The following is a 25,944-nucleotide window of genomic DNA, read 5'->3' on the forward strand; positions in this document are numbered from 1 at the left end:
ATTCTGAACAAACTCTCAATCACTTTTCCACTCCCCTGTAAAACACTTAGAACTGCAGTTTAATTGGTGCTATAAATGAAGATTGAGGCTGTAATGTGAAGATCAGACACTAGGTGGCACTACTATTCAAGTAGAGAATTACTAAAGTAAAGTGTGACTGTCTGATAGTTACACTTAAACTAAAGTGTTCAATAAAGAGAAGAAGAACTGCTTATGAACTTGTGATCTCACTATTCAATGCAATAACTAAAAGTAGGCTAGTAGACTTATATCTGTTGAGTATTATGGGATGTTGAAATGATGTATTCATTAAGGAACATACTCATTTTTAAGGAGGTAAGTTTCCCCTTCTACTTTTGATGTTTGAACAGTTTTAAAGAAACACTTTTGTGTATGATATTTGTTTTAGTGTGTTTGAATCACATTGTTGTGAAAGAGATAGAGTTACATCCGGATTAAAAAACGCTCTATTTGTCTTTTCTCTTAATACAAGCCAGATGTTACCGGGGCTGTCGCTGTCGCTCACTCCGCCTCCGACCAATCAGAGCGCGCCTAGACTCCTCCCCCCTCCCCTCCCTCCTCCCCGCTGAGTGCAAAGGAGGAAAGTTCTCCTCGCTTCTCCCTCTGTTCCCTCCTCATTCAGCCCGGCTCTCTGTTCCTTCCTCATTCAGCCCGGCTCCACGATGCAGAGAGGCCAGCTGTTGTCCGCGTGCGTGCTCTGCTGGAGCGTGGGCGCGTGCGTGGTCACGGCCATCCAGAGGTCCGGTCTGTTCCCTTATGGCTCTATGAGTGGAGATATGATCCTGGCAGAGGGCGACGATGAAACGTCCAAAGTGCTGACCCTGCCCAGACCTTTCTACTTCTACGACTCCCAGTTCTCCCAGCTCTATGTGAGTACTCATTCATCCTGTTTGCATGCTTCTTCATCACTGCAGGATGTCAAATTGTCTTAAAAGTTACATTTTTCACATGATGTTTGCAGCTGTTGAATGAGAATAAACTAACACTGACAAGAGGGGTATCTCACATGGTTCATTAACTTTGTTTCCTGTTGAATTCAGAATCTCATGCTGCAGAAATACATCTAAACATTTTCTAAAGGACTGAATGAAGAATTCCCCCAACAGAGCTCAACAGGCTGCTGATGGATAACATCAGTATGTCTATTTTTAAACTTAATTACAGTGAACCCAGGGCTGCAAGAAGTATTTCAATGAATCAGAATCAGAATCAGAATCGGGGTTTATTGCCAAATACATTTACACATACAAAGAATTTTACTTGGTGTTTTGGTGCTAAACAATTAACAAGGAAATAAAGCAGAACTAACAACAACTTAAATAATACAGTATAAGAAGCTATTACAATATATAAAATAGAATTTAAACATGTAAAATATCAAAAATAAAAAATGTACAAAAGGTGCAATGTAGGAGCTGTGCAGTGGACTATGAGAAAAAAAATGACAGTTTCAAAGTGTAAAAACATAGTCAGTTACACCTTCTTTTGCTGCTATGTTTCGACTTTTAATGAAAGTCTGAACTGAAAAGAGCTGAACTATGAAAAGTGTAAGTATTCATCATGCACACTGGTCCCTGAAAGTGTTTCATTATTCTGTCACTAGTGATGAGAAGTGACTTACAAGTACAACACGGAGGTGCAAAGTTGATATTTGTACAGTTTTTATTGACTTTTTCCTTTTTTTTTGTAGTTGACCACATATTGTAATCTTTCTTCAAGTGTATATAAAGTCTGTAGCTCCTCCTCTACTGTCTGCATCCTCGGCTATAATCCAACAATAAAAAAATAAAAAAGATTGTGGAATTATTCTAATTTCCTACATTTAGGTAGCAGTCCCACAGTGTACTTTTTAAATTTCATCGCAATGGTTCATGCTCTTTGACATGAAAAAAAAAAGTTGGTAACAGTAGTAGATGGTTTAAATATTTCTAACTGATGAAGCTCAGGGATCCACGAAGGCAGTGATTCTCAAAGTGGGGTCCCAGGACCTCCAGGGGTCCGCGAACCATACCTTGGGGGACCTCGGAATAATTTATAAACAATTGTAAAAGTGTGCTATTTCATTGAAAAAGCATATCTACAAACTGGGACCTCTTGCACCAATAAAATCAGCTGTTTTGTCCAATACACCCGCCCACTTTAGTTTTGAATTCTGATATGATAGTGAAAAAAAAAACTCAAAACAAAAAACACCTCGGAGCCAACATTTTCTCAAAGTTTATAAAATGAATTACTTGGAAAGTATAAATGTAGTCTAATTCTATCGTTGCAAAGTACTGCATAGTACATTATTACATAGTATTAATATGTGCTTATCAACATTATGATAATGAGGGGGGTCCTTGGAAAAACTTCTCACCTGAAAGGGGTCCATGGTCTAAAAAAGTTTGAGAACCCCTGCTCTAAGGAGCCCAAGAGGTTTCTTCAAGAAGTCTTGGTGGTTTATAGGGAGGATCTCTGGGTTCATTACGTGGTTCCTGGGGACTATGAGGAGGTTTTATGAGGGGATATGAGTTCATTAGGAGGTTTCCTGGGTTCAAGGCGGCCTTTCAGATTTCCCCCCCAGAGGAGGTTTACGAAGTATTCAGGGGGTCCCAGCTTGTCTGCAGCATCTGGACTCATGGTGGACTCTTTCTGTTTCTAGGTGGCCACCAATGGCATCATATCGGCGCAGGACTTGCCCATGGAGAAGCAGTACGTCGACGACGGCTTCCCCACAGATTTCCCCGCAGTGGCTCCGTTTCTGGCGGACGTCGACACCAGCGGAGGGCGAGGACAGATCTACTACAGGGTGACGGAGACGCCCAGCGTGCTCAACAAAGTGGCCCAGGTCGGTTTAAGCATTTAATCAAGAAACAAGCCGACACAACTGTGTGGTTGGATGTCGACTTCAGACTCTGTTCTTTGTTATTAACTACCAATCTTCCTTTTTCAATTCATCTTCCACTAGTTCAGTCCACTCTACATCCTTTTCTCTTTCTTTCCCTCACTCGTTCATTGATTCATCTGCTCATTCAGGAGGTACATCGAGGGTTCCCCGATTCAAAGTTCACACCCACACACGTTGTGGTGGCTACATGGGAGAACGTGGCGGCATATGAGGAACAAAGTCGTCACGCTGGACCTTCCAACAAGGTGAGATGAACTGCTCTATTGCCAAGTACATTTACACATACAAGGAATTTGACTTGGTGTATTGGTGCTAAACAATTAACAAGGAAATAAAGCAGAACTAGCAACAACTTAAATAATACAGTTACAATATATAAAATAGAATTTAAAAATATAAAAAATTAAAACAATTCAAAGAAATGTACAAAAGGTGATTTCTGATTATTCCATTGTGATGTCAGAGGCCTACACATCCCTCAGATGAGTTTTGAAGTTCTCGTGAGAGACAATCCCCAAATTCCTGAAGGATGTGCATCACTTGTAATCAGCCAAGGGTGGGGGGCCCATTTGTAATTCCCCTTCCCCTCCTAATCTGCCTCTTAACCTTTCCAAGCGGTCAGAGGTCATCTTTTAGGGTCATCAAAGTGCCTCCCGACTCATTATCCCCCCTCCTCCAATTCACTCACAGGTAGACTCGCAAACACGCTCGGCCATTCCTGCTCACACGCTCTGTTGGACATCACTCCCCTTCCTGTTAGTTAGCCAAGTACAGACGCTTTTATCTAAAGCGACGTACATCAGAGAGTAAGTACAACACAAGAAAGGATCTAGAAAAAAGGGAACAATGTCAAACGATCAGCTTTGAGTCTGATTGGACACACAGGTGCTGACAGGAAGTGACCAGAGGCAAAGCACAACATTGAGGGCAGTTCTTGAGAGCTCTAATCAGTATAGAAACCATCTTATAAGTCGTCGTTATCAAACAAAAACCATCGTCATTACCATCACCATCATCAATAATATGGAGACCATCATCATTAAGTTAGTAGGTATTCATGAGCTGGGTCTTTAGCTTTTTCTTAAAGGTGCAGAGAAAGCTAAAGCACCCAAACACTAGTAAGTAACCTTTTTTCAACTCTCCCTCAACCCTTAAAGGGACGCACACTTCACAGTTGCACTTTATTTGACACATCCATCATTTTCTTGGGATCGTCCAACATGTAATTTGGTTCTAATTAAAGGGGAAAATTGGAATTTCAGGCGACAAAAGCACCATTTAAAGCCAAAGCGAGTAACCTTTCATTATTCACTTGTTTATATTTTCACTCCCTGCATTCGAGATTCGACCCTGAGATTCCTAACTTAAGACAAATGTAACAATTTGTAAGTATGGATAATTGAATGAACCATGATAAATAGCATCTTTAGCTTATGCTAGCAAGTCTTTAGATAATTAAAGGGCCGCTCAAGTCATTCAGTGTTACACATCCATAACGTTTGGGCACTAACAAGAGACACATTTAAAAAGAAAGAGCCAAAAACAAATGAATCCACACCAAGATATCCCATTTTTAGCATCTACTACATCCAAAAACACTGGATCCTACATTTCCCATAATGCAACTCACCTGCTTTCTTGCATTAGAACCTCCCCAATTGCATAAAATTTTGAACTACACATTCTTAAGCTGTCGAGACTTCATGAACCCCGTTACCACTATGACATCATCAGGATTATGTGTTGAACGTTCATATAAACCTAAAAACCTTAAATGTTAGCAAGAAATGAAATAAAGCTTTTCAAACAAAGCTTCAAGTAGAGGAGCACTTGAATCTTTGGTTAAGTTATTCTCTGGGACAAACTCCAAGTAAAGCTGTGCCTCCTGAATGTATCGATCAAACAAACATTTCTTTGTTGTTCCTGGTTTGTAGTGTGTGGGATAGAGGGCTGAAGGGAGTGGCAGATTTAAGGAAAGCCCCCCCCCCATCTGTTTGTCCTTTTTCTAAAATCTTAAGGTCTGGTTTATTTTACGCCTCCTTTGAATTCTGATTAATGAAAGGCAAACAAATCAGTCATTGCTTCTCAGGACTCTATCCAATGTTGACGAAGTCCTTCCTTAAAGGCTGAATTCCACTTTTTGAAGGTGAAAAATGTTTTATTACGTGCTCAGAGGGGGGGTTGTTGTGTGATTTAAAGGGTCTGACTGGCCTGTCAGATTGAAGCAGTCGGGGTCCCAGCTGGGATTTACTTCAGTGGGTCCCTCTTAGCGCTGATAGCATCTCCCTTTGAAGTGATTAGCCAGAGGTGCTGGGTGGGGGTAGTTTGGTATGTGTGTGCGAACTGATTAACCTGAGGTGTGTGTGTTTGTCAGGATGTATATTAAGGTTGACGAGGTGGGGTAGCGTTTTGGGGGGAAGGGAGCAGAGTGTGTGGTGTTTTTGGGGGCCGGATACTGAGATGAGAAGAAAAAAAAACAGCAATATATAGCGATGGAAATGAGAGCAGAAGAGAGAAAGTTCACATCCCTAAGAGGTGGGCTTGTGTATTCTATGAAATAAGTCTAAAAGAGGCTATTACCATAATTGGAAAGTAATTACTCGACTCCAAACCTAAAACACACACTCTGTTGTATCTGTTACCATGTAGCTCAATTTGCTAAAGACCAGAGCCATTTACACCGAGTCTGGCCTTCTGTGTTGATGTTATAGGAAGTGTTTTCCTTTGAGCAGCATTTGCTCACCATTCCACACATTAGTTCACATGTCATGTTTGTGAATGCTGTGGCACTCCTATAAATGCTAATATGCTAAGAAACTGAAATATTAGCTGCAGAATGCTACATGTGGGCTCTGACAGTAGAATTTACACGATCCTTTCTGGTTGCTGTGCTTGTTTACATCTGTGTAGTAGAGCGGGAAGAGCAGCAAATCTATGGCTATATGACAAGCTGAAGCCAACATATAAAAATAGTACTACTTTGTATTCCCAAATACTAATTCTGGTGCGGACTAGAGGGGGTGATGACCTTCAAATGTTCAGTGGACATACCTAGTGCTAGAATGCCTGAAGACCCCCCCTCCTGGATGATTATATAATGCACTTCTTCCGAATATTTTACAGTGCATAACAACGACAATAAATAGTTCAAAGCTTACTGCTCGGTGTTATTGGAGGCTTTGTGGTGGTGATGCATTCCAAAAGGGGGGCTCATGATATGAAAACACTGAAATGGAGATGGTATGTGTGGTATGTACACAATATTGCAAATGTGTCCTCAAGTTCCCTTGCTGAGAGTATTAAAGTGTCTGAGCAGCCCTCAGAGTCTCCTCAGAGCTATGTTCAGCAGAAAGTGAAAGTGTTGGTGGTTGAAGAGCTTTGTGCTTTATATTTGCTGTGTGAAGGTCAGATGAGGCAGACTGAATGATTAGACGGACTTCTCTGTTAGATGTCTGTAGTGGCTTGATCTTGCTTTTCAAAAGTTTGAGCCACTGAGGGGCTGATAGCCTACCGTACTTAATTGACGCGTTGTTTCCGTGTTTCGTGGCAATAATTCAATCAACTCCGTGCTGTCACACTCAAACGGGTTTATCTGAATCGTTCATTTACAATACATATTCTGGTTGTCTACATACACTTATTCCATTATAACTTGAATGTAAAACAAAGCCAGGATAAATGTTCCATTCACGATACATTTTAACAGCGGTCAAAAACTGTGTGCCTCTCACGGTGGGCTGCTCACCTGTCCGTGATTAACTCTTCTTCTACTTGTAACCTTCCCAACACCAAAGTGAATGTGCCCCCTACTGTGACCACAAGGAACTACCACAGAGCACACATACATACTGAACACACAAATGGCTCTAACAATGTCTTTTAGTGTTATTTGTTGTTGTTAATGTGGGCCTAGCAGTGACACAGGGGGAATCCCTTAAATTATGTGTTCTGCTTTTATAGTATGTTATATTGTTCTTACAACTGTTTATACCATAGAAGAGAAACACAAGGGTTAGCGTCATGATGTTGTGGCTTTGCAGCTCAATAATTTAGCCGCTAAAACATAGACTACAGTTTTTTTCTGTCTTAACTAATTACTAGTACAGACGTCTTTCTTTAATTTGTAATTGTGGGAAAGACGTTCATGTTGTGAAAGCTTGCAGGATCTAAGAAAAGCGGTTTTGGTTTTACCCACCATGTGTTCTTGAGTGGATCAAAAAGCTCCTACAAAGCCCTGACGTTGTACAATTTCCTGAAGATTCAAAGAAAGCAGGGAATCCTTTCTGACTGGAGCTAAAGTTAAAACAGGCATGTCACCCCCCAAAAGAAATTCATACAACAACAGTGAAATACTGACTCCACTGTTCCTGGCCACAAGCCTGGACTGTGTGAGTGTGTGACTGTGTGAGTGTGTGTGCCAGTTCCCACGCTGTAGGCAATTCCATTTGTAGCACTCTGGTGAGGCTGGCAACTGGACTGCAGCTGCTCTCTGTCTCTCCCGGTGCCTGTTTGCAGCTGTGCTGTGGCCGCAGAGCTGAAAAACCAGCGACCAACAAACAAGTGTTATACATTCATCCTAAACCTCCCTCTCTCTCTTCTTTTGGATGTTCCTGGCCAACCATAGTGGGATGCCGCTTTACATAATTATAATGTGATTTGAACCATTTGCTACAGAGCGTTGAGTCACTTAATTGAAACACAGACGAGATGAGTTGAACTACATTCCCCTTAAGTCATCGGCTGACTAGACTAAACTATATAAAGACAGAGTAAACCAACTCAACACATAAACAACACTAGACAAGACCAAACACAAGTCAATATGATGAGACTACACCAAATGAGACATCAAATTGCTTCCACACAACACCTGCTCTGTGTTAGCAGCAGCTGTCAGGTTTTCAAAGGTGTAATTAAGCCATCGTGTCATACAGGCTATGCTACATGTTTGTGTATTAACAGTTCCACATTATGGGAATGTTTTCTTCTTGTGACTTTCTGTACATGTACGATGTTAGATGAGAAGATCGATGAGTGTTTGCTAAAGTTTAAATAAAGTTAGCGCTAGCTTAGCATTAAGAATGGAATGGGGTAAACAGTTAGCATCTCTCAAAGCTCATCCATTACATTTTCTGAAATTGTTTTATCCAAACATAAACTGTAAAAACTGTATCTTTAGGAGGTTGCTTTGCAGGAAACAAAGAGTGTCTCTATTTGTGTCCATTTTACTTTAGCCACAACTTGTATCCTGCTTTATCAATGCCATGTTATTACGTTAACCTAAAAGGTGTTTTTAGTTGTAATGCTAAAATAAGCTAATTTGTTGCTTCATGATTCTCAAAAATATGGAATAATTGTTCACCAAACAAACCATTAAAAAAAACACCAACAGAGAAAGAAACGTTTGTATCTTAAAGTGGAGCTAGCTTAGCTTAGCTTAGCTTAGCTTAGCATTGGACACAGGGGTAAACGGCAAGATTGTCCAAAGGAAAAATGTCGGCTTTATTAAAATATTTTGACACAAACTTTTGAACTACACAGGTGCTTCTAGTCTTCTGCCTAATGCTAAGCTAACCTCATCTTCTCGGACTATAGACTAGACTATTTTTTGCGAGAAAGAACGCTTCTTCACCTTCAAACCGCTTGTGTTTTCATTGACTTTCAATGCAGTATTGTAATAATTAAAGTGTATTTAGGTGTTTGTGTGAACTAACTGAATGAACTTTAATTTTTGGCTGTCGGGTGTTTACAGACTTCAAACCCCCAGCGAGCAGCAGACTGATGATGTTACTTAATCCTGACAACAAACATTTGAGACAATTCACGTCTGTGCGTGTGTCTGGTCAGTGTGAGGAGACTCTTTAAAAAAAAAAAAAAAAAAAGGTGTGACAAAACCCTGTGGGAAGGTCGAGGGTTGTGGGTGATGAGGGGGGGGGGGGGGCACACATGTACTGAGGCACACACTCTCTGAATGTCTTTGATGTGTGTTGCCTACAATTTGTTGTCCTCCAGCTGTGAGGCTGCTTCACACAGACCGACTCAAACGCAGCAGATGACCACACAGAAACGAGGAGGGTGGGAGGGGAGACCGCAAATTAAAGGAACAGTTTGACATTTTTGAAATGACACTTATTTTTCTTACTTGCCAAAAGTGAAGTGAGAAGGTCCATATACCACACTTCTGTCTGTCACTAAAGATGGTGGAATGTGGTCGTGCTAGCCCGGCTCTACTCCAAGTAGAAAATCAGCCGAGTCGCACGTCTGGAAATTTAAATATTTTGTTTTTATTATGAAGAATAAAGATCCCTGTAGTATTAAGTATTATTTTGAGTGCTAGTTTTACAAATATATTCACTGTTTGTTTACATTTTCCTCTTGGTGACAATTTGATACTGAGCAGGCATCATGTTTAAATGTTCCCCAAAATTGAGTGGGATAGCATGCTATTGCTAACATTTGCTAAACCGCACCAAACGACGAGTAAAGCTGAGGCGGATGTACCCATGCAAACAAAAGTGAAGCCATTAGAATTCATTTCTGGGCGTCATGAATGTCCGTACAAAATCCAATCTAATGGTTGAGATTCTTCAGACAGTTTTTTTTTCCATAGATGCAATAGTTTTGAGGGAAATCGTTTTTTTGTCTCCAATAGTGAACCAGACCTATGGCCTCTCTTCCAACTATGCCAACCCCCCCCCCCCCCCCCCCATCCTTTTATCTCTCTATCTGTCCAAAGCTGTCCCTCTCTCCCCCCCTCCTCCTTTTGCTTCTCATCTTCTCTCGCCCCCTCCCCAGGAAGAAGGAGGGGCAGCCGGGGAGAAGAACACAGACATTTAATAGGGATATTAAGGACAAAGAAAAAAAACAGCAGATCCCCTCTTGTAGCTCCAGCTTCTTCTCCTCCTCCTCCCTCCTCACTAATTACACAAAGCCTCGGGGCTGCAGAGTCCTACCCGCCCACAAACAACAAGATAGTTTAAAGATGTTGATGTAAACAATTAAGAACACACACATACGTTCACAGGAGAGGTAGTATAGGTGGAGGGACATCTGTGTTGTATAAGTGTGTCTCACATTGTAACCATGTCTGCTTTGAGTGCTGTAACATCATCATGAAAGATGTCCAGACACACAGGAAGACAGCTGTGGAGATCAACATCTGGGGCTGGGGGCTTGAGATGTGTGTGTGTGTGTGTGTGTGTGTGTGTGTGTGTGTGTGTGCATTTCTGGGTCCATGTTTTGTGTGTTTGTGCAGATAATGTGATTCTGTCCCAAAGGAAAACAACTTGGGATCACTCGCAGTCTTCCCTTCTTTCACCAAATCTGAGTGTTTTCTAAATGTGGTTTTTGGCAGGATGAGACAAAAGCGCCCACTGACATTTAGGAAATAAAGTTCCTGAAGTAACAATCCAACGCAAGGAAGTTCACTGATTCATCTGATTCAGTGTATTTACTTTATCCTAATTCACCCAGAATAGATGTTTAGAATCCCACATACTGTGGGGTCAGTATGTAAATAATCGGCGGTGGTCGGAAGAAGGGGGTTTGAAGGGTGTGAATTCTAAACATGACTCCCAGCGGAGCGAGGGACGGAAGAGGAGGAGACAAGAGGGGAGGAGGAGAGAGGAGGTGTGAAGTTTAAATATGAGGTGTGACTGTTGGAATAATTTGGAGATGGTTGAGTGGGGTTGACTGTGTACACACACAGGAGGTGACCTCATCTCTTAAACACCAGAAGAAGAAAAATATGTTTAAGACACATTCCTGAAGATTAAAAAATATTCTTAAAGGTCCTCTTAAAAATCAATCTGTTTAGTTATTTTTGCATATTGAAGGAGTAATAATATATAGATTAAAGGTGCACTATGTCGTTTTGGTGGAGAAATTTTAAAGTTGGAGAAGTGTACAGATTCTGTGGTATATGTTCATAACTCTATACACAAACTGTTCTAATAGGAAAATGTGGTCCCTATAGTCTGAAGATAAAATTATATGCAAGAAGTTATGGTGAAACCGTAACTCTCCTGCTAGCTTTTTAGCCCCAAACAGTTTTCCAGGGATCCATTTTTTCTTTGAGTAAAGTTTGTGTGTTCAGTTCAGAAAATATAGCATAGAATTGTTTCACTTCTCCAACTTTCAAATTTCACCACAAAATCTACACAGTGCACGTTTAAAATCATGTTCATGTAACTGTTGCTGAACAGTGACCCCTGTGGCAGTAAGAGGTTATTACACGATTGTTGTACCTGCAACTCACTACATTTTGTAAAAAGAAAATCAAGAAATGTGCCTGAAAAATCACAAGATATTTTTAATCAAATAAGCGTTTAAGTTATTTTGTAAGTGTAGAATTGTGTGTGTCCCTTTAAAGGTAAAATGTCTCAATTTAAAGAGCTAAAATTAAACAAAAATTAACTTAAAAAACAAAGATGAAGGAAGCATAGTGACAAGATTTAAAGTCATGCAGTTTTATTAAAACCCTATCAATCTGAAAGAGTTGAAAAACAAAACAAATAGAATCAAGATTTAACAAACTTTATGCATTTATTTTCTTTCTTCTTAAAGGCTTTAAGTGTGATTTTTCACACTTAAATGTAATATAAATCAAGTATATCCTCTGAAAATAACTCTGTGAGTCATGACTGTCTACAATGGGTGTAACACCCGAGTCCCACTGTCTGTGATGTTTTCAGAGTTTTCAGAGTCCTATCTTCATTTTGTTTACATCGCCGGGACGGCGGCCGGCTGACTCCTCCCCTCATGTATAAAAGTTGTTTAATTGAGGGACTAGAGAAAAGAAGAATAACATACTGTACTCACTGTTTAACTGTGTTTCTAGATCACGCTCAGGTAAATTTACATGCAGTGTGAAGATACGAGCATAATAAAGATCGCTAGCATTAGCATGCTAACACAACAATGCAGCGCAAGTTGTTTTGGTTTCATGCTGGTGCTCAAGGGCGACATCTACTGGATCAAAAAATCACATATAAAGCCTTTAAGCCCCAAAGCCTCTACTTCATCAACGTGCAGAGTGTAATGTGTAAAGGTCTACACTTAAACTTCCTGTTTCCTTTCAGTTTCAGATAAACTCATCTCTCTTATCTCTTTACAGGTCAACACGTTCCAGGCAGTCATCGGTTATGATGAGACAGACTCGTACGTTCTCTTCCTCTACCCTGAAGGTGGCTTGAACTTCTTTGGAACACGGCCCAAGGTAAACTGTTCCACACAACACACACACAGCTTTGATATATTTTCAAACTCATGATACTGATGCTAATTACTGAGGAACATTTTGTTCTAATTTTTTGCATATTTGTACCTGTAGGAATCGTACAACGTTGAGATAGAACTTCCTGCTAGAGTCGGCTTCAGCAGAGGAGAGATCACCTATTTAATCTTCTCTCGAACTGAGGGCCCTTACTACAGCGTGACCAGCGACGAGCAAACTGTGAAAAACCTCTACCAGTAAGTACAAACCCTCAATATCATAATGAACCCTTAGAGGTAGCTAAGCAAATGTTAGCGCCCAGCGTTTTACTATTCATATTTATGAGTCAGAAAGCTGTCTTTAGCATAAACACTTTCTATAGCTACAGAGAATCAAGCTAGCACTACACACAGTCAAGCTATAGCCTAGTAGTTAGCTAATTACCAACTAGCTAGCAGTCAAAGCGAGCAAAGCAGCCATTGTTTGTTAGCTGTTAGCTGCTGCTGCAAACGAGCAGCTCATCTGTAACGGTTAAATAAGAGGTTTTTGTTTTGGATAAATTAAAGTCTTGTGTTTTCTTTACGATTACCTAAAAAGAGAGCTGCTAACAAGTTAGCATTGTTTGCTAGTTGACAAACTGACGCTGCCCAAAAAGATAATTCAGCAGCTTGCTAGCAAAAAAAGAAGGGTTTACCTTCATCTTTGTCTTTGACAAGGCACTTGGTTAAGTTCATTGCTACAAGCTAGCAGTTTCATCGAGCATAGCAGCTGTTGTTAATTAGCTGTTTGGGGTTGTTGCTAACGAGCAACACTGCTGTACTGCTAGCCTTAATTTCATGCAGTGCTGTGTGGGAACACGTGTTTATTGAAGGAGTAAGCGCACAAGAGGGAAAGTTTAAAAGAGAACAGTTTGGCTAGCTAAGAAAACGACCTCAGTGTGTGAATGTGTGTAAATGGAATTGTACCATTGGGAGGTTGGGCACTTTATGTAGCAGCCTCTGACATCAGTTTGGAGATCTGGTGTGAAACGCTTAGAGTCGTCTGAAGACTAGTAGTACAAGTCCATTTACCATTAGCTAGCTAGCTAGCTTAAAATAACATTTACATTCATCCTTGTCTAAGAGATACATGGCTTCTAGGCTGTTTTTAGCATCTTATATAAAGCATCCTTTCACAAGAGCTGAAGTGTGATCTCAAGGAAAAGCACAGGTTTAATGGATAAGTCTGATAACAATATGAATCTGTGATGTTGGAAATGCTCAAAGCTTGTTTTCTTGCTCTGTAGGGTCGGTAACACCGGGATACCAGGTGTTTGGCTGTTCCACACTGGAAACCGCTACTCTTTTGACAACATTGTTCCTGCATCCATCGGTGGCATCCTTGCTACACCGCCTGCTGGAGGACATGGTCTTTCTCTGGTAAAAAAAAACAACCAAAAAACATTTTTTTGTTACAATTCTGAATTGTTTTTTTTGTGACACATTATGCTAATCACTCCTCTGATTCGTCCAGGACACCACCACCCCTGAGTACGCAGAGTTCGAGGAATATGCAGACAACACTTTTGACCCTGACAACCAGGAGGAGGAGGAAGACGATGATTACCCTCTGACAGGCGGGGACCCTGAATTCCAGCCTGCCCCCGCTGGTGGGGACCAGCCCGAGCCCCTTCAACCAGCGAGGCCCGACGCCCCCTCGTCCCCTTCAAAGGATTCTAACCGGCATGGCAGTGAAGATGTACCACTGACGTCTGAACCCCGGTACAGTCCAGAGCCGGTGGAGAGGCACTATGCTCCACCTAGTTCAGAGCAGACTCAGGACCAGCAGCCACAGGTACCACCAAGCAAGGATCCCATTGGCCAAAAGTAACCATAGTGTGTGTTATTGTGTTTTGCATTAAGGAACATTAAACATGAGGTTTCTTACTGGCTTTATGAGTCAAACAACCCCCAACTACAAGCATTTCACAGCTACTAGACGGTTTATCTTCAGGATGCAGACAGTGGTGTGGTGTGGCATCAGATCAAGAACTCTCAAACATCACTGATTGCATTTAATAAGAACAAAATCTGAGACATTTTAGCCGTGGTTCAAGCAGAGTTTAGTAATAACGCTATGTAACTGGAGCTGCTTTTTTTGTAAATGTTGTGGTTTTACTGGAACGCTGTTTTGGAGACAGTTAAAGCTGCCATCATGACACCGTGAACACTGTATACAACATGTTAAGTATGCACAGATCCTAGCTCATCTGGGAGAGTTACAAAAGAATTGGATTAGCTCTCAATAACAACAACAACAAAAAAAGACATATTCCCTTCTGCATGTGTGTTTGTAGGCTCCTCTGGAGGTGGTGGATGTCTACCCCCCTCACAGGAACGAACCCCCTCTCTCCCCCGGAGGTCACGTGGTCAGCGTGGATGAAGACGATGTTGATTTCGACACAGGAGGTAAGGGACAAAACCAAATGTTGCACATTATCTGTCCATCTTTCCAAGCTTTTGAAACAAAATGAGCAAGTTTAAACACATCAAACTTAAACAGCCATTTCAGTTTCTGCACATCTGTCCGCCCCAATATTTCAGGTTTTACTTCATGAAACAATAATTCTCTTAAATCATCATATTTTGTACAATGCAAAAGAAAATGGGACTCTGTTTCAGCATCTCACAAAGTCTGTTTTCTACTGGAATATTTTTGTGTATGGTAGTGCGTAGTTCTCTACAAAACCGATGAATGGACGGTCACTTTGAGAAACAGAAAGGTAACTTTACCTCGCCCTCTGCAGCAGCTGGCAGCACAATACAGCCGTTGTGCTGGGGCAGCTCCCAGGTGTGTGTGTGTGTGTGTGTGTGTGTGTGTGTGTGTGTCCTGCACTCCCTCCCTCGCAGCTACTCCCACAGGCTTTTTTGCTGTAAATAAGAATGAGTCCTCAGTCAACCTGCCCGATTACATAAGGCTCAGAGGGTCTCTTGGAGTTGCATGTTTTCTTCTTATTAAGTCGTTTCACTCACTTTGGAGTGATGACATTTTTTATTTTTCATTAAAGGATGCTGAGAGAACTTTCTGTCAATGGTTTGACATTTCTGAAAGTTTAATACAGTTAAGTTTTTTTTATCCCCTAACCAGCAGTTTGTGGTCTCATGAAACAATAATTCTTGATTGTTGTAATTAAAAAGGATATTTTATAAGAGTTTGTTTTGAAGGAAGCGTGTGGGTGCAGTGTACTTGGGTTCATGAAATTGATTGAAAACATAAAAAAAAGAGGTATTATCATGGGGGATTCCCTCAGAAGAGCTGGCACAAGTGTGTTTAAGAATGTGTGTGTGTGTGTGTGTGTGTGTGTGTGTGTGTGTGTGTGTGTGTGTGTGTGTGTGTGTGTGTGTGTGTGTGTGTGTGTGTGTGTGTGATGCCCCTGTAGGATGATAGAGTTTTGCATATTGATCCCAAATCAGCTTTTTACCCAAATAATAAATTTAAAAAAAGATAGCAATGCACACTGGATAGAGCAACGTGTTGTTCTTTGTTTTTTGTCTGCTCAGCTTCACTTTTCATGCTGACTTTCCAGATTTGTTTTCTGTTTATTCCAAATAAACCAACAACAGAGTGAGTCACTGCCTGCGTGACAGAGGATCTCCAGACAGAGTCGTCATCACAAAGTGTTTAGATGTGTGTGTTTTGTAGTTTTACACAACGTTGTGTGTACATCTTCTTCTTTTTTTTAATCTGATGAATGTATTGAAACATGTTGAATGCTTTTGGGAGTTTACGAAGCAGCAAGGAATATGTGTGTGTGTGTTTGTGTGTGTGTGTCTGTCTGACTGTGTTTGTGTGTGTATGCTGATTAATGTTGAGCAGCAGCTGATTAGAGTTTGTCCTGTTACAGAATTTAAAAAAAGGCGGTGATTCATTAAATGTTGTAAATGCAGTAAATATGTTCTGACCAATCACAGGGCTCCCTGTCTGCATCATTGCAATGCGCAGTTACATTTGTGAAGAAGTGCATGTCGGGCTTCTGCGGCAGATGCTATGTGGTAGATTCAATGCATAAGTATCAGCAAAGGTAAAAGCCTTCAAAACAAAACAAAAGAATACTTAAGACAAAACTTCTGAATTGAAAACTGAAAATGATGCCTCTACGTTTTGATTTGTAGGCTAAGCGACTGGAGACAGCAAGCTGTTATTTAAATATGGTGTTTATTAAACTGTGTATACAATCAAAAGATGACACTAATGAATTCTTCTTCCTCTCAGTGATTCAGTACACTACAGAGAATAAGGAAACATGTGCCAGGTAGGTCATTACTTTTCATTACATAGAAAATATATTGAAATGCCTCGTGTGATGTCACTTAGTCATTATCAGTAATGTAAATTGAAACAATCTGGAGTCTAGAGTTAGAGAGAAACGAGTAAACCTGATCGTTGTTCCTTATCTCTGCTGCCCGTCTTAATCTCAATTATGTTTAATAAAAAAATGCATTGTGGGTAATTTGACACAATGCATTTGACAGCAAGAGAAAATGCTCTTTAAGAAGCAAGAGCTCACTGTTTCTGTCCTCCCTTGTGTTTGCCGTTCTAGATTCCAACAGCAGTGCTCCCAGAATGCCTTGTGCTCCGACTACCCCTCAGGCTTCTGCTGTCACTGCCAGGCTGGTTTCTATGGAAACGGACGCCACTGTCTACCTGAGGGTAAGAGCGCCATCACTAACCTATTGATGTTTTGACTCTATGGTTTTTAAAATTTTAAACTATGTAATCCCTGTGTTGCTCGTCCAGGTGCTCCTCAGAGAGTTAGCGGTAAGGTGAGCGGGACAGTGACCGTAGGTTCGACTCCCGTGCCGCTTAACAACATCGATCTGCACGCCTACATCGTGGTGGGAGATGGGCGAGCGTACACCGCCATCAGCGAGGTAGGAGCCTGAACATTTAAATACACAAAGAATCTTAAAAAGTTGCTTCTTTTGTAAACTCTGTGCTGATTGGTCAGGTGCCTGAGCCGGTGGGCTGGGCTCTCATGCCCCTTGCACCAATCGGAGAGCTGTTTGGATGGCTGTTTGCTCTGGAGCTGCCCAATAGCCAAGCAGGATTCAAAATCACAGGTAAACTCGGTTTCGTGTGTGTGTGTGTGTGTGTGTGTGTGTGTGTGTGTGTGTGTGTTTGTGTGTGTGTGTGTGTGTGTGTGTGTTGCTTTGTACATACTGCATCTGGAGCACATGTGTGGAGAGATGGGGTAACTCCTTTGCCGTGTGTGTGTCTGTTTGTGTGTGTCTGTTTGTGTGTGTGTGTGTGTGTGTTTGTGTGTGTCTGTTTGTGTGTGTGTGTGTGTGTGTCTGTTTGTGTGTGTGTGTTTGTGTGTGTGTGTGTGTGTGTTTGTGTGTGTCTGTTTGTGTGTGTGTGTGTGTGTGTGTGTGTGTGTGTGTGTGTCTGTTTGTGTGTGTCTGTTTGTGTGTGTGTGTGTGTGTGTGTGTTTGTGTGTGTGTGTTTGTGTGTGTCTGTTTGTGTGCGTGTGTTTGTGTGTGTGTGTTTGTGTGTGTCCCTCAGCCAGCTGTATTGTCTCCAGGGATGTGATGTGATATCAGGCTTCCAACTCCCCTCTCTAACAGAAAGCAGTGTGTGTGTGTGTGTGTGTGTGTGTATGTGTGTGTGTGTGTGTGTGTGTGTGTGTGTGTGTTCTGTACAGATGTAACTATTGCAGACATTCTTTAAATGTCTTCAAATATCCAAAGTGAAAGATGGATAGATATATATTGATTGATTGATTATTTGTGTCACCAGGCGCTGAGTTCACTCGTCACGCAGAGGTTATCTTTTACCCCGGCAACCAGCGCTTGTCAATCATCCAGACGGGCCGTGGCCTTGACGACCACAACCACCTGACTGTGGACACTGTACTGAGTGGAAACGTGCCCTTCCTGCCCCCTGGAGCTGAAATCACCATGGACCCCTTCAAGGAGACCTACCAGTACTACCCATCTGGTAACCATGACAACCCCATGAGACAGGTGTGTAATATGTGATTCGTGTATTTGCATCAACACTTTTTAATCTCTGTTCCCTTCAGTCGCCACATCCACCTCGGTGAGGGAGTTCACGGCGGTCTCGGCCGAGCGGGGCTCCGAGTCCTTCTCGTTCCAGCTCAAGCAGAACATCACCTACCGCGACTGTCGCCACGGCAACCGCGCCCCGGCTCCGGAGACGCTGCAGATCTCCATGGAGAGGGTGTTTGTGATGTACGTGAAGGAGGAGCGCATCCTGAGATACGCCATCACCAACAAGATCAGCCCGGTGGGAGGTGAGTCCCGACGCATCACAAACAGTGAGGACCAAATCCAGATGAAACCTTTTGAACAATAGGGCGCAGGTTTTAAATGCTAAGGAGAAGTGGAAATCGTATCGACTGTAAAGCTAACCAATACTGCCATCTTAAGAAGTTTTTTAGATTGGGTTTATTATCATCCATCCTCCTTATCCTCCTCTTAGTATGAAAGTTCATTTTACAAACAGTGACAACACTCAAATGAGCTGGACTTCAAGCTTTAGGGTAAAGGAAAGTCTTTTTAAAGAAGCACATGTTGTTGGAGAGGTCGTCTCCCCTCAGGAGACTGGAACTGTGATGAAAGAATCTGGAGAGTAAACCTTAATTAGTTCCTGAAAAGCAACTTGTTCTTCATTCCAGCGGTCATTCAAAACACACTCAAAAGGCAGGAACAGAGCGCTGACTCAGCATGTGGGCTTCAAAAGAAGATCATTTGAGAAATGCTACTTTAGCATGTTTGGGTAAAGCAGCTGACAAAAAACCTTTGAGTTATTCTTCAATAGAAACACAATATGAAGAAACAAAACAACATGATCTTGTGTCATGTTGGATAATCACATAGGAAACAGGACAGGAGCGGTGTTCAGTATATTCATCACTGCTGTGTGTGAACAGTCTCTGAACGACTGTCAGTCTGTAACACACTGAAGGTGAAAAAAATCTGAGCCACAACTAGAGACCAGACCCCCAAAGTAATTGTTACAGTGCTGCTCAGAAACCTCAGCCAAACCACGGTGCTGAGTTAGAGACAGCTCAGCTTTAAAACACACACACACACACACACACACACACACACACACACACACACACACACACACACACACACACACACACACTGTGAGTGGAGGGTAAATCATGTCGAAACCAGACAAAATGATATTAAAACATCTCAGTATCCCTCTCTCTCTCTCTCCCTCTCTTTCCCTCTCTCTCTCTTTCTCTTTCTCTCCCTCTCTCTCTCTCTCTCTCTCTCTCTCTCTCTTTCTGTCTCTCTTTCTCTCTCTCTCTCTTTTTTATCTCTCTCTGTAACCCTCTCTTTCTCTCTCTCTCTTTCTCTCTCTCGCTCTCTTTCTCTCTCCCTCTCTTTCCCTCTCTCTCTCTTTCTCTTTCTCCCTCTTTCTCTCTCCCTCTCTCTTTCTCTCTCTCTCTCTCTCTTTCTCTTTCTCTCTCTCTCTTTCTCTTTCTCTCTCGCTCTAATAACTGTGTCACAGCTGACTTTTCATATTCCTCTTGTTTGGTTGCTTTGAAGCACATTATCGGCACGTTTGAATTGAGTGTGCACGTTGTAGCATGAGCAGCAACATAAAACTAAAAAGATAGTATAAATAAAAAGAGTTCTGAAAGTCTGAGTAAGATCTGAGCATGATGCAACAGTGTGGGGGAAAAAAAATGGCCGTCTCATTGTTGGCTCTGGTTCCTCAAAGTACTTTGTGGTAACAGAAACACAAAACTGAAACCACAATCCTTTGTGGTTATGGAGAGAAAGTTTGGCCTCAACGATTTGAGTCTTGCAAGGAAAACTGTTTTCAAATATACATGTACACTCCTGAAAATATCTCGACCCCTTCAGAAGGACTTTTCTCCTGACCTGGCTGTGCACATTGAAAGGGACCTTTAGAGCCGATGAATACAGTTTCATGAAAATGTAAATGTGGAATTAATATTGTATTTCTCTTGCGTCATTTCTGCTACTCCGTATCTCTTCTTGTGTTTGGAAGTGTGTGTGTGGCAAGCATCTTTTCCTATTTATGTTTTAATGGCAGTTAAATCTTTATTGCGTGTGAGTCAGCTGGACAAACAGAGGTTTTTGTTTGGATCCACTTCAATGGGAATCTTTGCACAGAAGGGGAACTCACAGCTCTTTCTCACACCTTCCCTTCTTTGTCTTTAAAGGGATACTTCACCTGTTGAAACATGAATCTGTGTTAACATATATGTAGTAGAAATGTGGATGAAAGACACCAAATCCCAGAATGCACAGCACCGCAGGCCACGCCCACTAAAATCCTCTAGTTCAGAATCAGAAATACTTTATTAATCCCAGAGGGATTAGAATTGATCTTGGAAATTCCTGTCAGAAAACAGACTCTATGTCTGTGTCCCGGCTCCTCGCCCTCACCGCCACCGACAGGCAGGCCTTATGTCTCTGCTGCTGAGCTGGCAGCGGCCGGCGGCGTCCAGCAATATAGCGGCGAGACGGTTGCTGCCGACAGGCCGGTCTTGTGTCGCGGTGGCCCCGCCGGCCCCAGCGGCCAGCACCCGCAGCAGCCAAGACACAAGACCAGCCTGTCGGCAGCAACTGTCTCGCCACTATATTTATATTTTCGCCATTATCAGCTTTCTCCATAGAGCCTGTTAGCATAGCTTCCAAGCAATGTGGCGGACGTTAAAGAGCCCATATTCTGCCCTTTTTGGGGTTCGTATATTTAATCTATGTACCTACTTTTGTACGTTCACAATAGATAAAGTCTGAAAAAAGTGTCTGTTTTCATGTACTGCTCGTCCTTGCTCCCTCTACGCTCTGAGTCCGTCAGCTACGCTCTGCTGTGCCCACACTGTTAGACCCCACGTGGGCCAAGTCTGCTCTGATTGGTCTGCCGATCCGCTCTGTCGTTATTGGTCAGTTGCTCAGCACGCTTCTCGGAAATTTCAACATGAGCTGCAGGGCTTGCCACAATGAGCCAATGGGCTTAGATCAGTGATCTCACACTGACAATGACGTCGGACTGACACATTTTTATGGAGGGGGGCTAGAACCGAGCGTTACATGCAGCTAATGCTACAGCTAACAGGAGGACGTAGGAGAAGCTGCGTTTCCGCGGACTTCGAATTTTTGCACATAGATGTGCCTAAACATGCACAGGACACTTAGAAAGCACACTAAAGAGCATATAAAACCAGAAAAAGAAGAATATGGGACCTTTAAATTTTGATTCTGGGAGTGAGTTCCCACCCACTAATCTGTGATTGGTCTGTAGCTTCAGTGGTTGAAAATATGAGGAACTAGCGTTGTAGTTTCACCCTGCTAACCACAACAGCTTCCAGTGACGCAGAAATCATCATTTTGCGTCACTGGAAGCTCCTTTATAGACTCAGAAATACAAAGATTTCCCATCTCAGGGGAAAATGAGGGAGAGATGCACGACCATTCAAAAATACTACCAGGTTTCTAATGATACAAAGATTAATGCAAATGAGTGAAGTATCCCTTTAACTTCTCTTCACATTATCTGATTGCCTGTTCCCTCAGGTACCAGCTCATACAGCCTCATAACACATGTTGTTTTTCTGTCAACACTTTTCTTTACCCGCTCCGTCTGATGGAAACCAGAAACACACCGACAGAGACGGTCAAAAGATGAAGAGGAGAAAAAGGGGTTTAAGAGAGTAAAGCAACGTTTCCCCCTGTGTTTGAATTCAGACCAAGTTTCTGCCATTTAAATGTCAACACGCTGATTATAAAGGTTATGATGACACATCTCACTCACACACACACACACACACACACACACACACACACACACACACACACACACACACACACACACACACAGTGATACACCCAGAGCACAGCTGGAAGAGCTTTCAGGGATCAGGGGTTTTGTAAACACGGGTTAAGTGGTGTGTGTGTGTGTGTGTGTGTGTGTGTGTGTGTGTGTGTGTGTGTGTGTGTGTGTGTGTGTTCAAGGGTCTTACACTTTCTGGGAAATAATATCCCAGCCAATGATAGATTTTCTGGAGGGGGGGGGGTTGGTTGCCGGGTAGAATAGCTGCCCACTGATGTCATGAGAATGTGAGATTGTAGGAGACCTTCAGACACTGAACTGATAGAGAAAGTATCAGAAATAACAAATGATTTTAAGGTTGAAGGACGTTCTGGATCAGATTGAGACATTTCGTCTGGACCTGGAGCAACACGGCCGCTTGCTGCCCCTTTAAGTTATTCATCAAAGTGAAAGCTGCTAAAAAAAAAAAACTTTTCCTTTTTCAAACCACCATCTTTTAAATCCAGGTCATTCCTCTGTGTCAGTAAAAGTAATCGATGATAGATAAAACAGTTCAGGGTGATTTAAAGAGGGGTCACGTCACCTTGAACCACCCTGACAGAGTTACAGCTACGCCTCTGTGAAACCAGCCCGTTGGTGTGGAGGAGTGAAAAGCTACAGGTGGGAATCTGCAGTCCACGCTTTGATGGAGTGTAGTGTGTGTGTTCTCTCTCTCTAATTAGCCCTCAGTCTTCTCTCCCATCCACATGCTACTCGCCCTCTCATCTCCTCGTCCTCTCAGCCACATTCAGCACTTTGAAGAGTCTCTCTCTCTCTCTCTCTCTCTCGCTCGCTCTTTGATAATGAGCCAAAGTTGGCCTCTGGCTGGAGGAGATGGGAGCAAGCTGTGCAGCATGTCTGTGCGTTTGGTTTTGTTTAGGTCTCTGTGTGTGTGTGTGTGTGTGTGTGTGTGTGTGTGTGTGTGTGTGTGTGTGTGTGTGTGTGTGTGTGTGTGTCTTTGCATTTTATAGCTGATGATGGTAAAGAAAAAGACCATCCTTTAACACTTACACATCATTTAAAGCAGTTATTACTGATGTTCCTTTGGGTGGTTTATGTTTCTTATTATTGTAGAAGAATGCTCATATGTTGGCAATATGGCAGGCTGGACTCCAAACCGCCAACAAGACGTTAAACTAGCAAACACTGAAAGGTTTTAATAGAGTAAGGAAGTTTGAAAAATATGTTTTTTCAGCCATCAGAAGTGTTTGTTTTTTTTTGCTTGAAATTAAAGCCAAACCGTTTTATCGGTGGGAATCAAACGGTAACTCCTGATACGGAACAATAAGATACAAGACACTTCAAACCGGAATGATAGAATACAACACCATAGGAAATGATTTGATACAGTACGATTCAAAACGATAGAACACAAGATGATTTGATACAGTACGATTCAAAACGATAGAACACAAGATGATATGATACAGTACGATTCAAAACGATAGAACACAAGATGATTTGATACAGTACAATTCAAAACGATAGAACACAAGATGATTTGATACAGTACGATTCAAAACGATAGGACACAAAGGTTTGAAGACTGAGGAAGAGCTGGCTAAACACTGAAGCTTCAGTGGCAGCCTGCGTGCATATTAACTCTAGAGAGCATAACTATATTTCTCTCTCATTTCTTTCTAATCATGTCCCATGGTTTTCTCGACTGGGCTCTTTTTCCTGAAATGTCTGAGGTTTGTCTTTGTCTTTGATTGTCATGTGCGTCGTTATGAGAAAACCCCGACCACACATCCGTTCACTCGTCCGTCTGCCTCTCTCTCTCTCTCTCTCTCTCTCTCTCTCTCTCTCTCTCTCGTGTATACGTGTGTCTAACTTCATCCATATGTTGAATATTGAGAACGTGAAGGGAGTCACTTCCTCAGAGGAAATGTCCTCTGGGAGTTTGTCTGGAGTGATTTCACATGTGCGTCTGGTTAGGGCTGTCTTGTAATCATCGCTACAATCATGTGACTCGAGCTGATCCACATCCCAATTCATCTCAATTAAGGACATTTGCAGTCCTGCAGTTTGTGCTGTGCGTTTTCCTTTTTTATGTCCCTCTGGATGCCTTCCTGAAGTGTTTTGACATCCATGGTCCAATAGGTAGCGTAATATTAGTTTCAACATGGTGCATTCAAATACAAATCGTTCTTCATCGTTTCTTCTCCTTCCTGCAGTTGAGCCATCCGGGCCAGAGCTGGTGAACCCGTGCTACGCTGGGAATCACGACTGTGACACCACAGCGCAGTGCATCCCACTGGAGGGCCAGGACTTCCAGTGCCAGTGTGCCACTGGTTACAGAGGAGATGGACGCAACTGTTATGGTATGTTTGTCTTACTGCATTACAAAGTGCCTTTGCTTAATTGAACGCAGTCTGTCTCCATTACACACTCACACAAACACATGTAGACAAAGTTAAAGACAGTTCATGGCAGCGTGCCTGTGTTCCATCAACATCTGTCCATTGTGTGATAGGGATCAAGTACAGGCTGCATGGAATGAATCATCTCCTCTCCTCTCCTCTCCTCCTCCTCTCCTCCTCTCCTCCTCTCCTCCTCTCCTCCTCTCCTCTTCTCCTCTCCTCCTCCCCTCCTCTCCTCCTCCTCTCCTCCTCTTCTCCTCTCCTCCTCTCCTCCTCTCCTCTCCTCCTCCTCTCCTCCTCTTCTCCTCTCCTCCTCTCCTCCTCTCCTCCTCTCCTCCTCTCCTCTCCTCCTCTCCTCCTCCTTTTCTCTCCCTGCAGACGTAGACGAGTGTGCTGAGAACCAGAGTTCCTGCGGGGCTCACGCTCAGTGTGTGAACCTGCCGGGCAGCCATCGCTGCCAGTGCCAGAGCGGCTACGAGTTCGGCTTCGATGGGCGTACTTGTGTTGGTAAGTTGCATTGAGAGGAGATCTCTAGAGACATCACATGAGCATGTACAGACAATGAGGGCCAGGAATTGTTAGAAGAAGAAGAAGAAATGGGACAAACAGCTGGGTATCAGATACTGCTTTGTGTTTATACATTCAGGGAAACAAAATATTTGACTGAAAATGCAAACAACCCCACAAACATGATTTACATGAAGTCATCTGGATTACACAACAACAAGAAGCCACATGCTGATACACATTAACATGCAAGTCTTCCCTACACTGTCCTTTGTAGGTTTTCTGTGTATTTTGTGTGGGGCTGATAAACCATGTGTTAAGCTTTACCAAAGAAATGTAGCTATGAACTCAGAGAAGTCTGAAGATGTGCTGACTCGTGGTAAGGCCGCAGATGGATTGGAACATTGGCCCCCAAGAGGAACATTAACCGTCAGTACATTTCATGGCAGTCAGTGCAACGATTGTTGAGCTGTTTTTTGAGACACTTCTCTATCCCCAGAGCCATTCTGTGAGCTTTCCCCCCAAAAAGAAACCAGAATTAAGACCATTTCAGGCATACCATGGTTATTTACTCACAGTTTCTATTTTAGTTTTCACTAAGGCAACAGTTATACTTGGAGATTCTGACACATGATCTCTTGATGTGTTTGTTTTGTGTTGAAATTGTTTCAACACATGCTCCCAGCAGCTGTTGTTTTTTTCTCTAAAGTGAATGAAATCCCCCTATAGTGGTTTGAACTTTGGCTGCGCTCCATCCAAACAAAGAAATGAGCTGAAGCCACTCAACATATGATACGATACAAGCAACAGGAAGCAGTACAGTATGGGGCTGCCCGGTGGTCCAGTGGTTGGTGCTGTCACCTCACAGCGAGGAGGCTCCTGATTTGAATCCCCGTCTGACAGGAGTCTCTCTGTGAGGAGGTTCCTGGTTTGAATCCCCGTCTGACAGGAGTCTCTCTGTGAGGAGTCTGTGTGATACAAGTGATCATCTTTATATGCTAATGAAAAGGAAACATCTGTAATCATAAAACATTGTTGCTATGGTAACAGTGTCCTGCACATTGTTTTTTTTTTTAGTGACCAAATCA

The 25,944-nt window shown here is 42.4% G+C and overlaps 1 protein-coding gene across 1 annotated transcript in view; it reads left to right on the forward strand.

Moving 5' to 3' along the window:
• Positions 1-497: 497 nt before the first annotated feature.
• The window catches only part of nid2a (nidogen 2a (osteonidogen)), a 42,742-nt gene continuing 17,295 nt past the window's right edge, over positions 498-25,944 (forward strand). The window contains 16 exon segments of the mRNA XM_061032172.1: positions 498-890; positions 2,666-2,851; positions 3,040-3,156; positions 12,027-12,128; positions 12,243-12,382; positions 13,411-13,543; positions 13,638-13,958; positions 14,461-14,572; positions 16,377-16,416; positions 16,705-16,814; positions 16,902-17,035; positions 17,113-17,224; positions 17,901-18,101; positions 18,187-18,417; positions 24,164-24,310; positions 24,728-24,856. Coding sequence (XP_060888155.1) covers positions 498-890; positions 2,666-2,851; positions 3,040-3,156; positions 12,027-12,128; positions 12,243-12,382; positions 13,411-13,543; positions 13,638-13,958; positions 14,461-14,572; positions 16,377-16,416; positions 16,705-16,814; positions 16,902-17,035; positions 17,113-17,224; positions 17,901-18,101; positions 18,187-18,417; positions 24,164-24,310; positions 24,728-24,856 — 2,608 coding nt within the window.

The sequence above is a fragment of the Labrus mixtus genome, chromosome 24 (genome assembly GCF_963584025.1).
Source record: "Labrus mixtus chromosome 24, fLabMix1.1, whole genome shotgun sequence".
In the NCBI taxonomy this organism is placed as follows: Eukaryota; Metazoa; Chordata; class Actinopteri; order Labriformes; family Labridae; genus Labrus; species Labrus mixtus.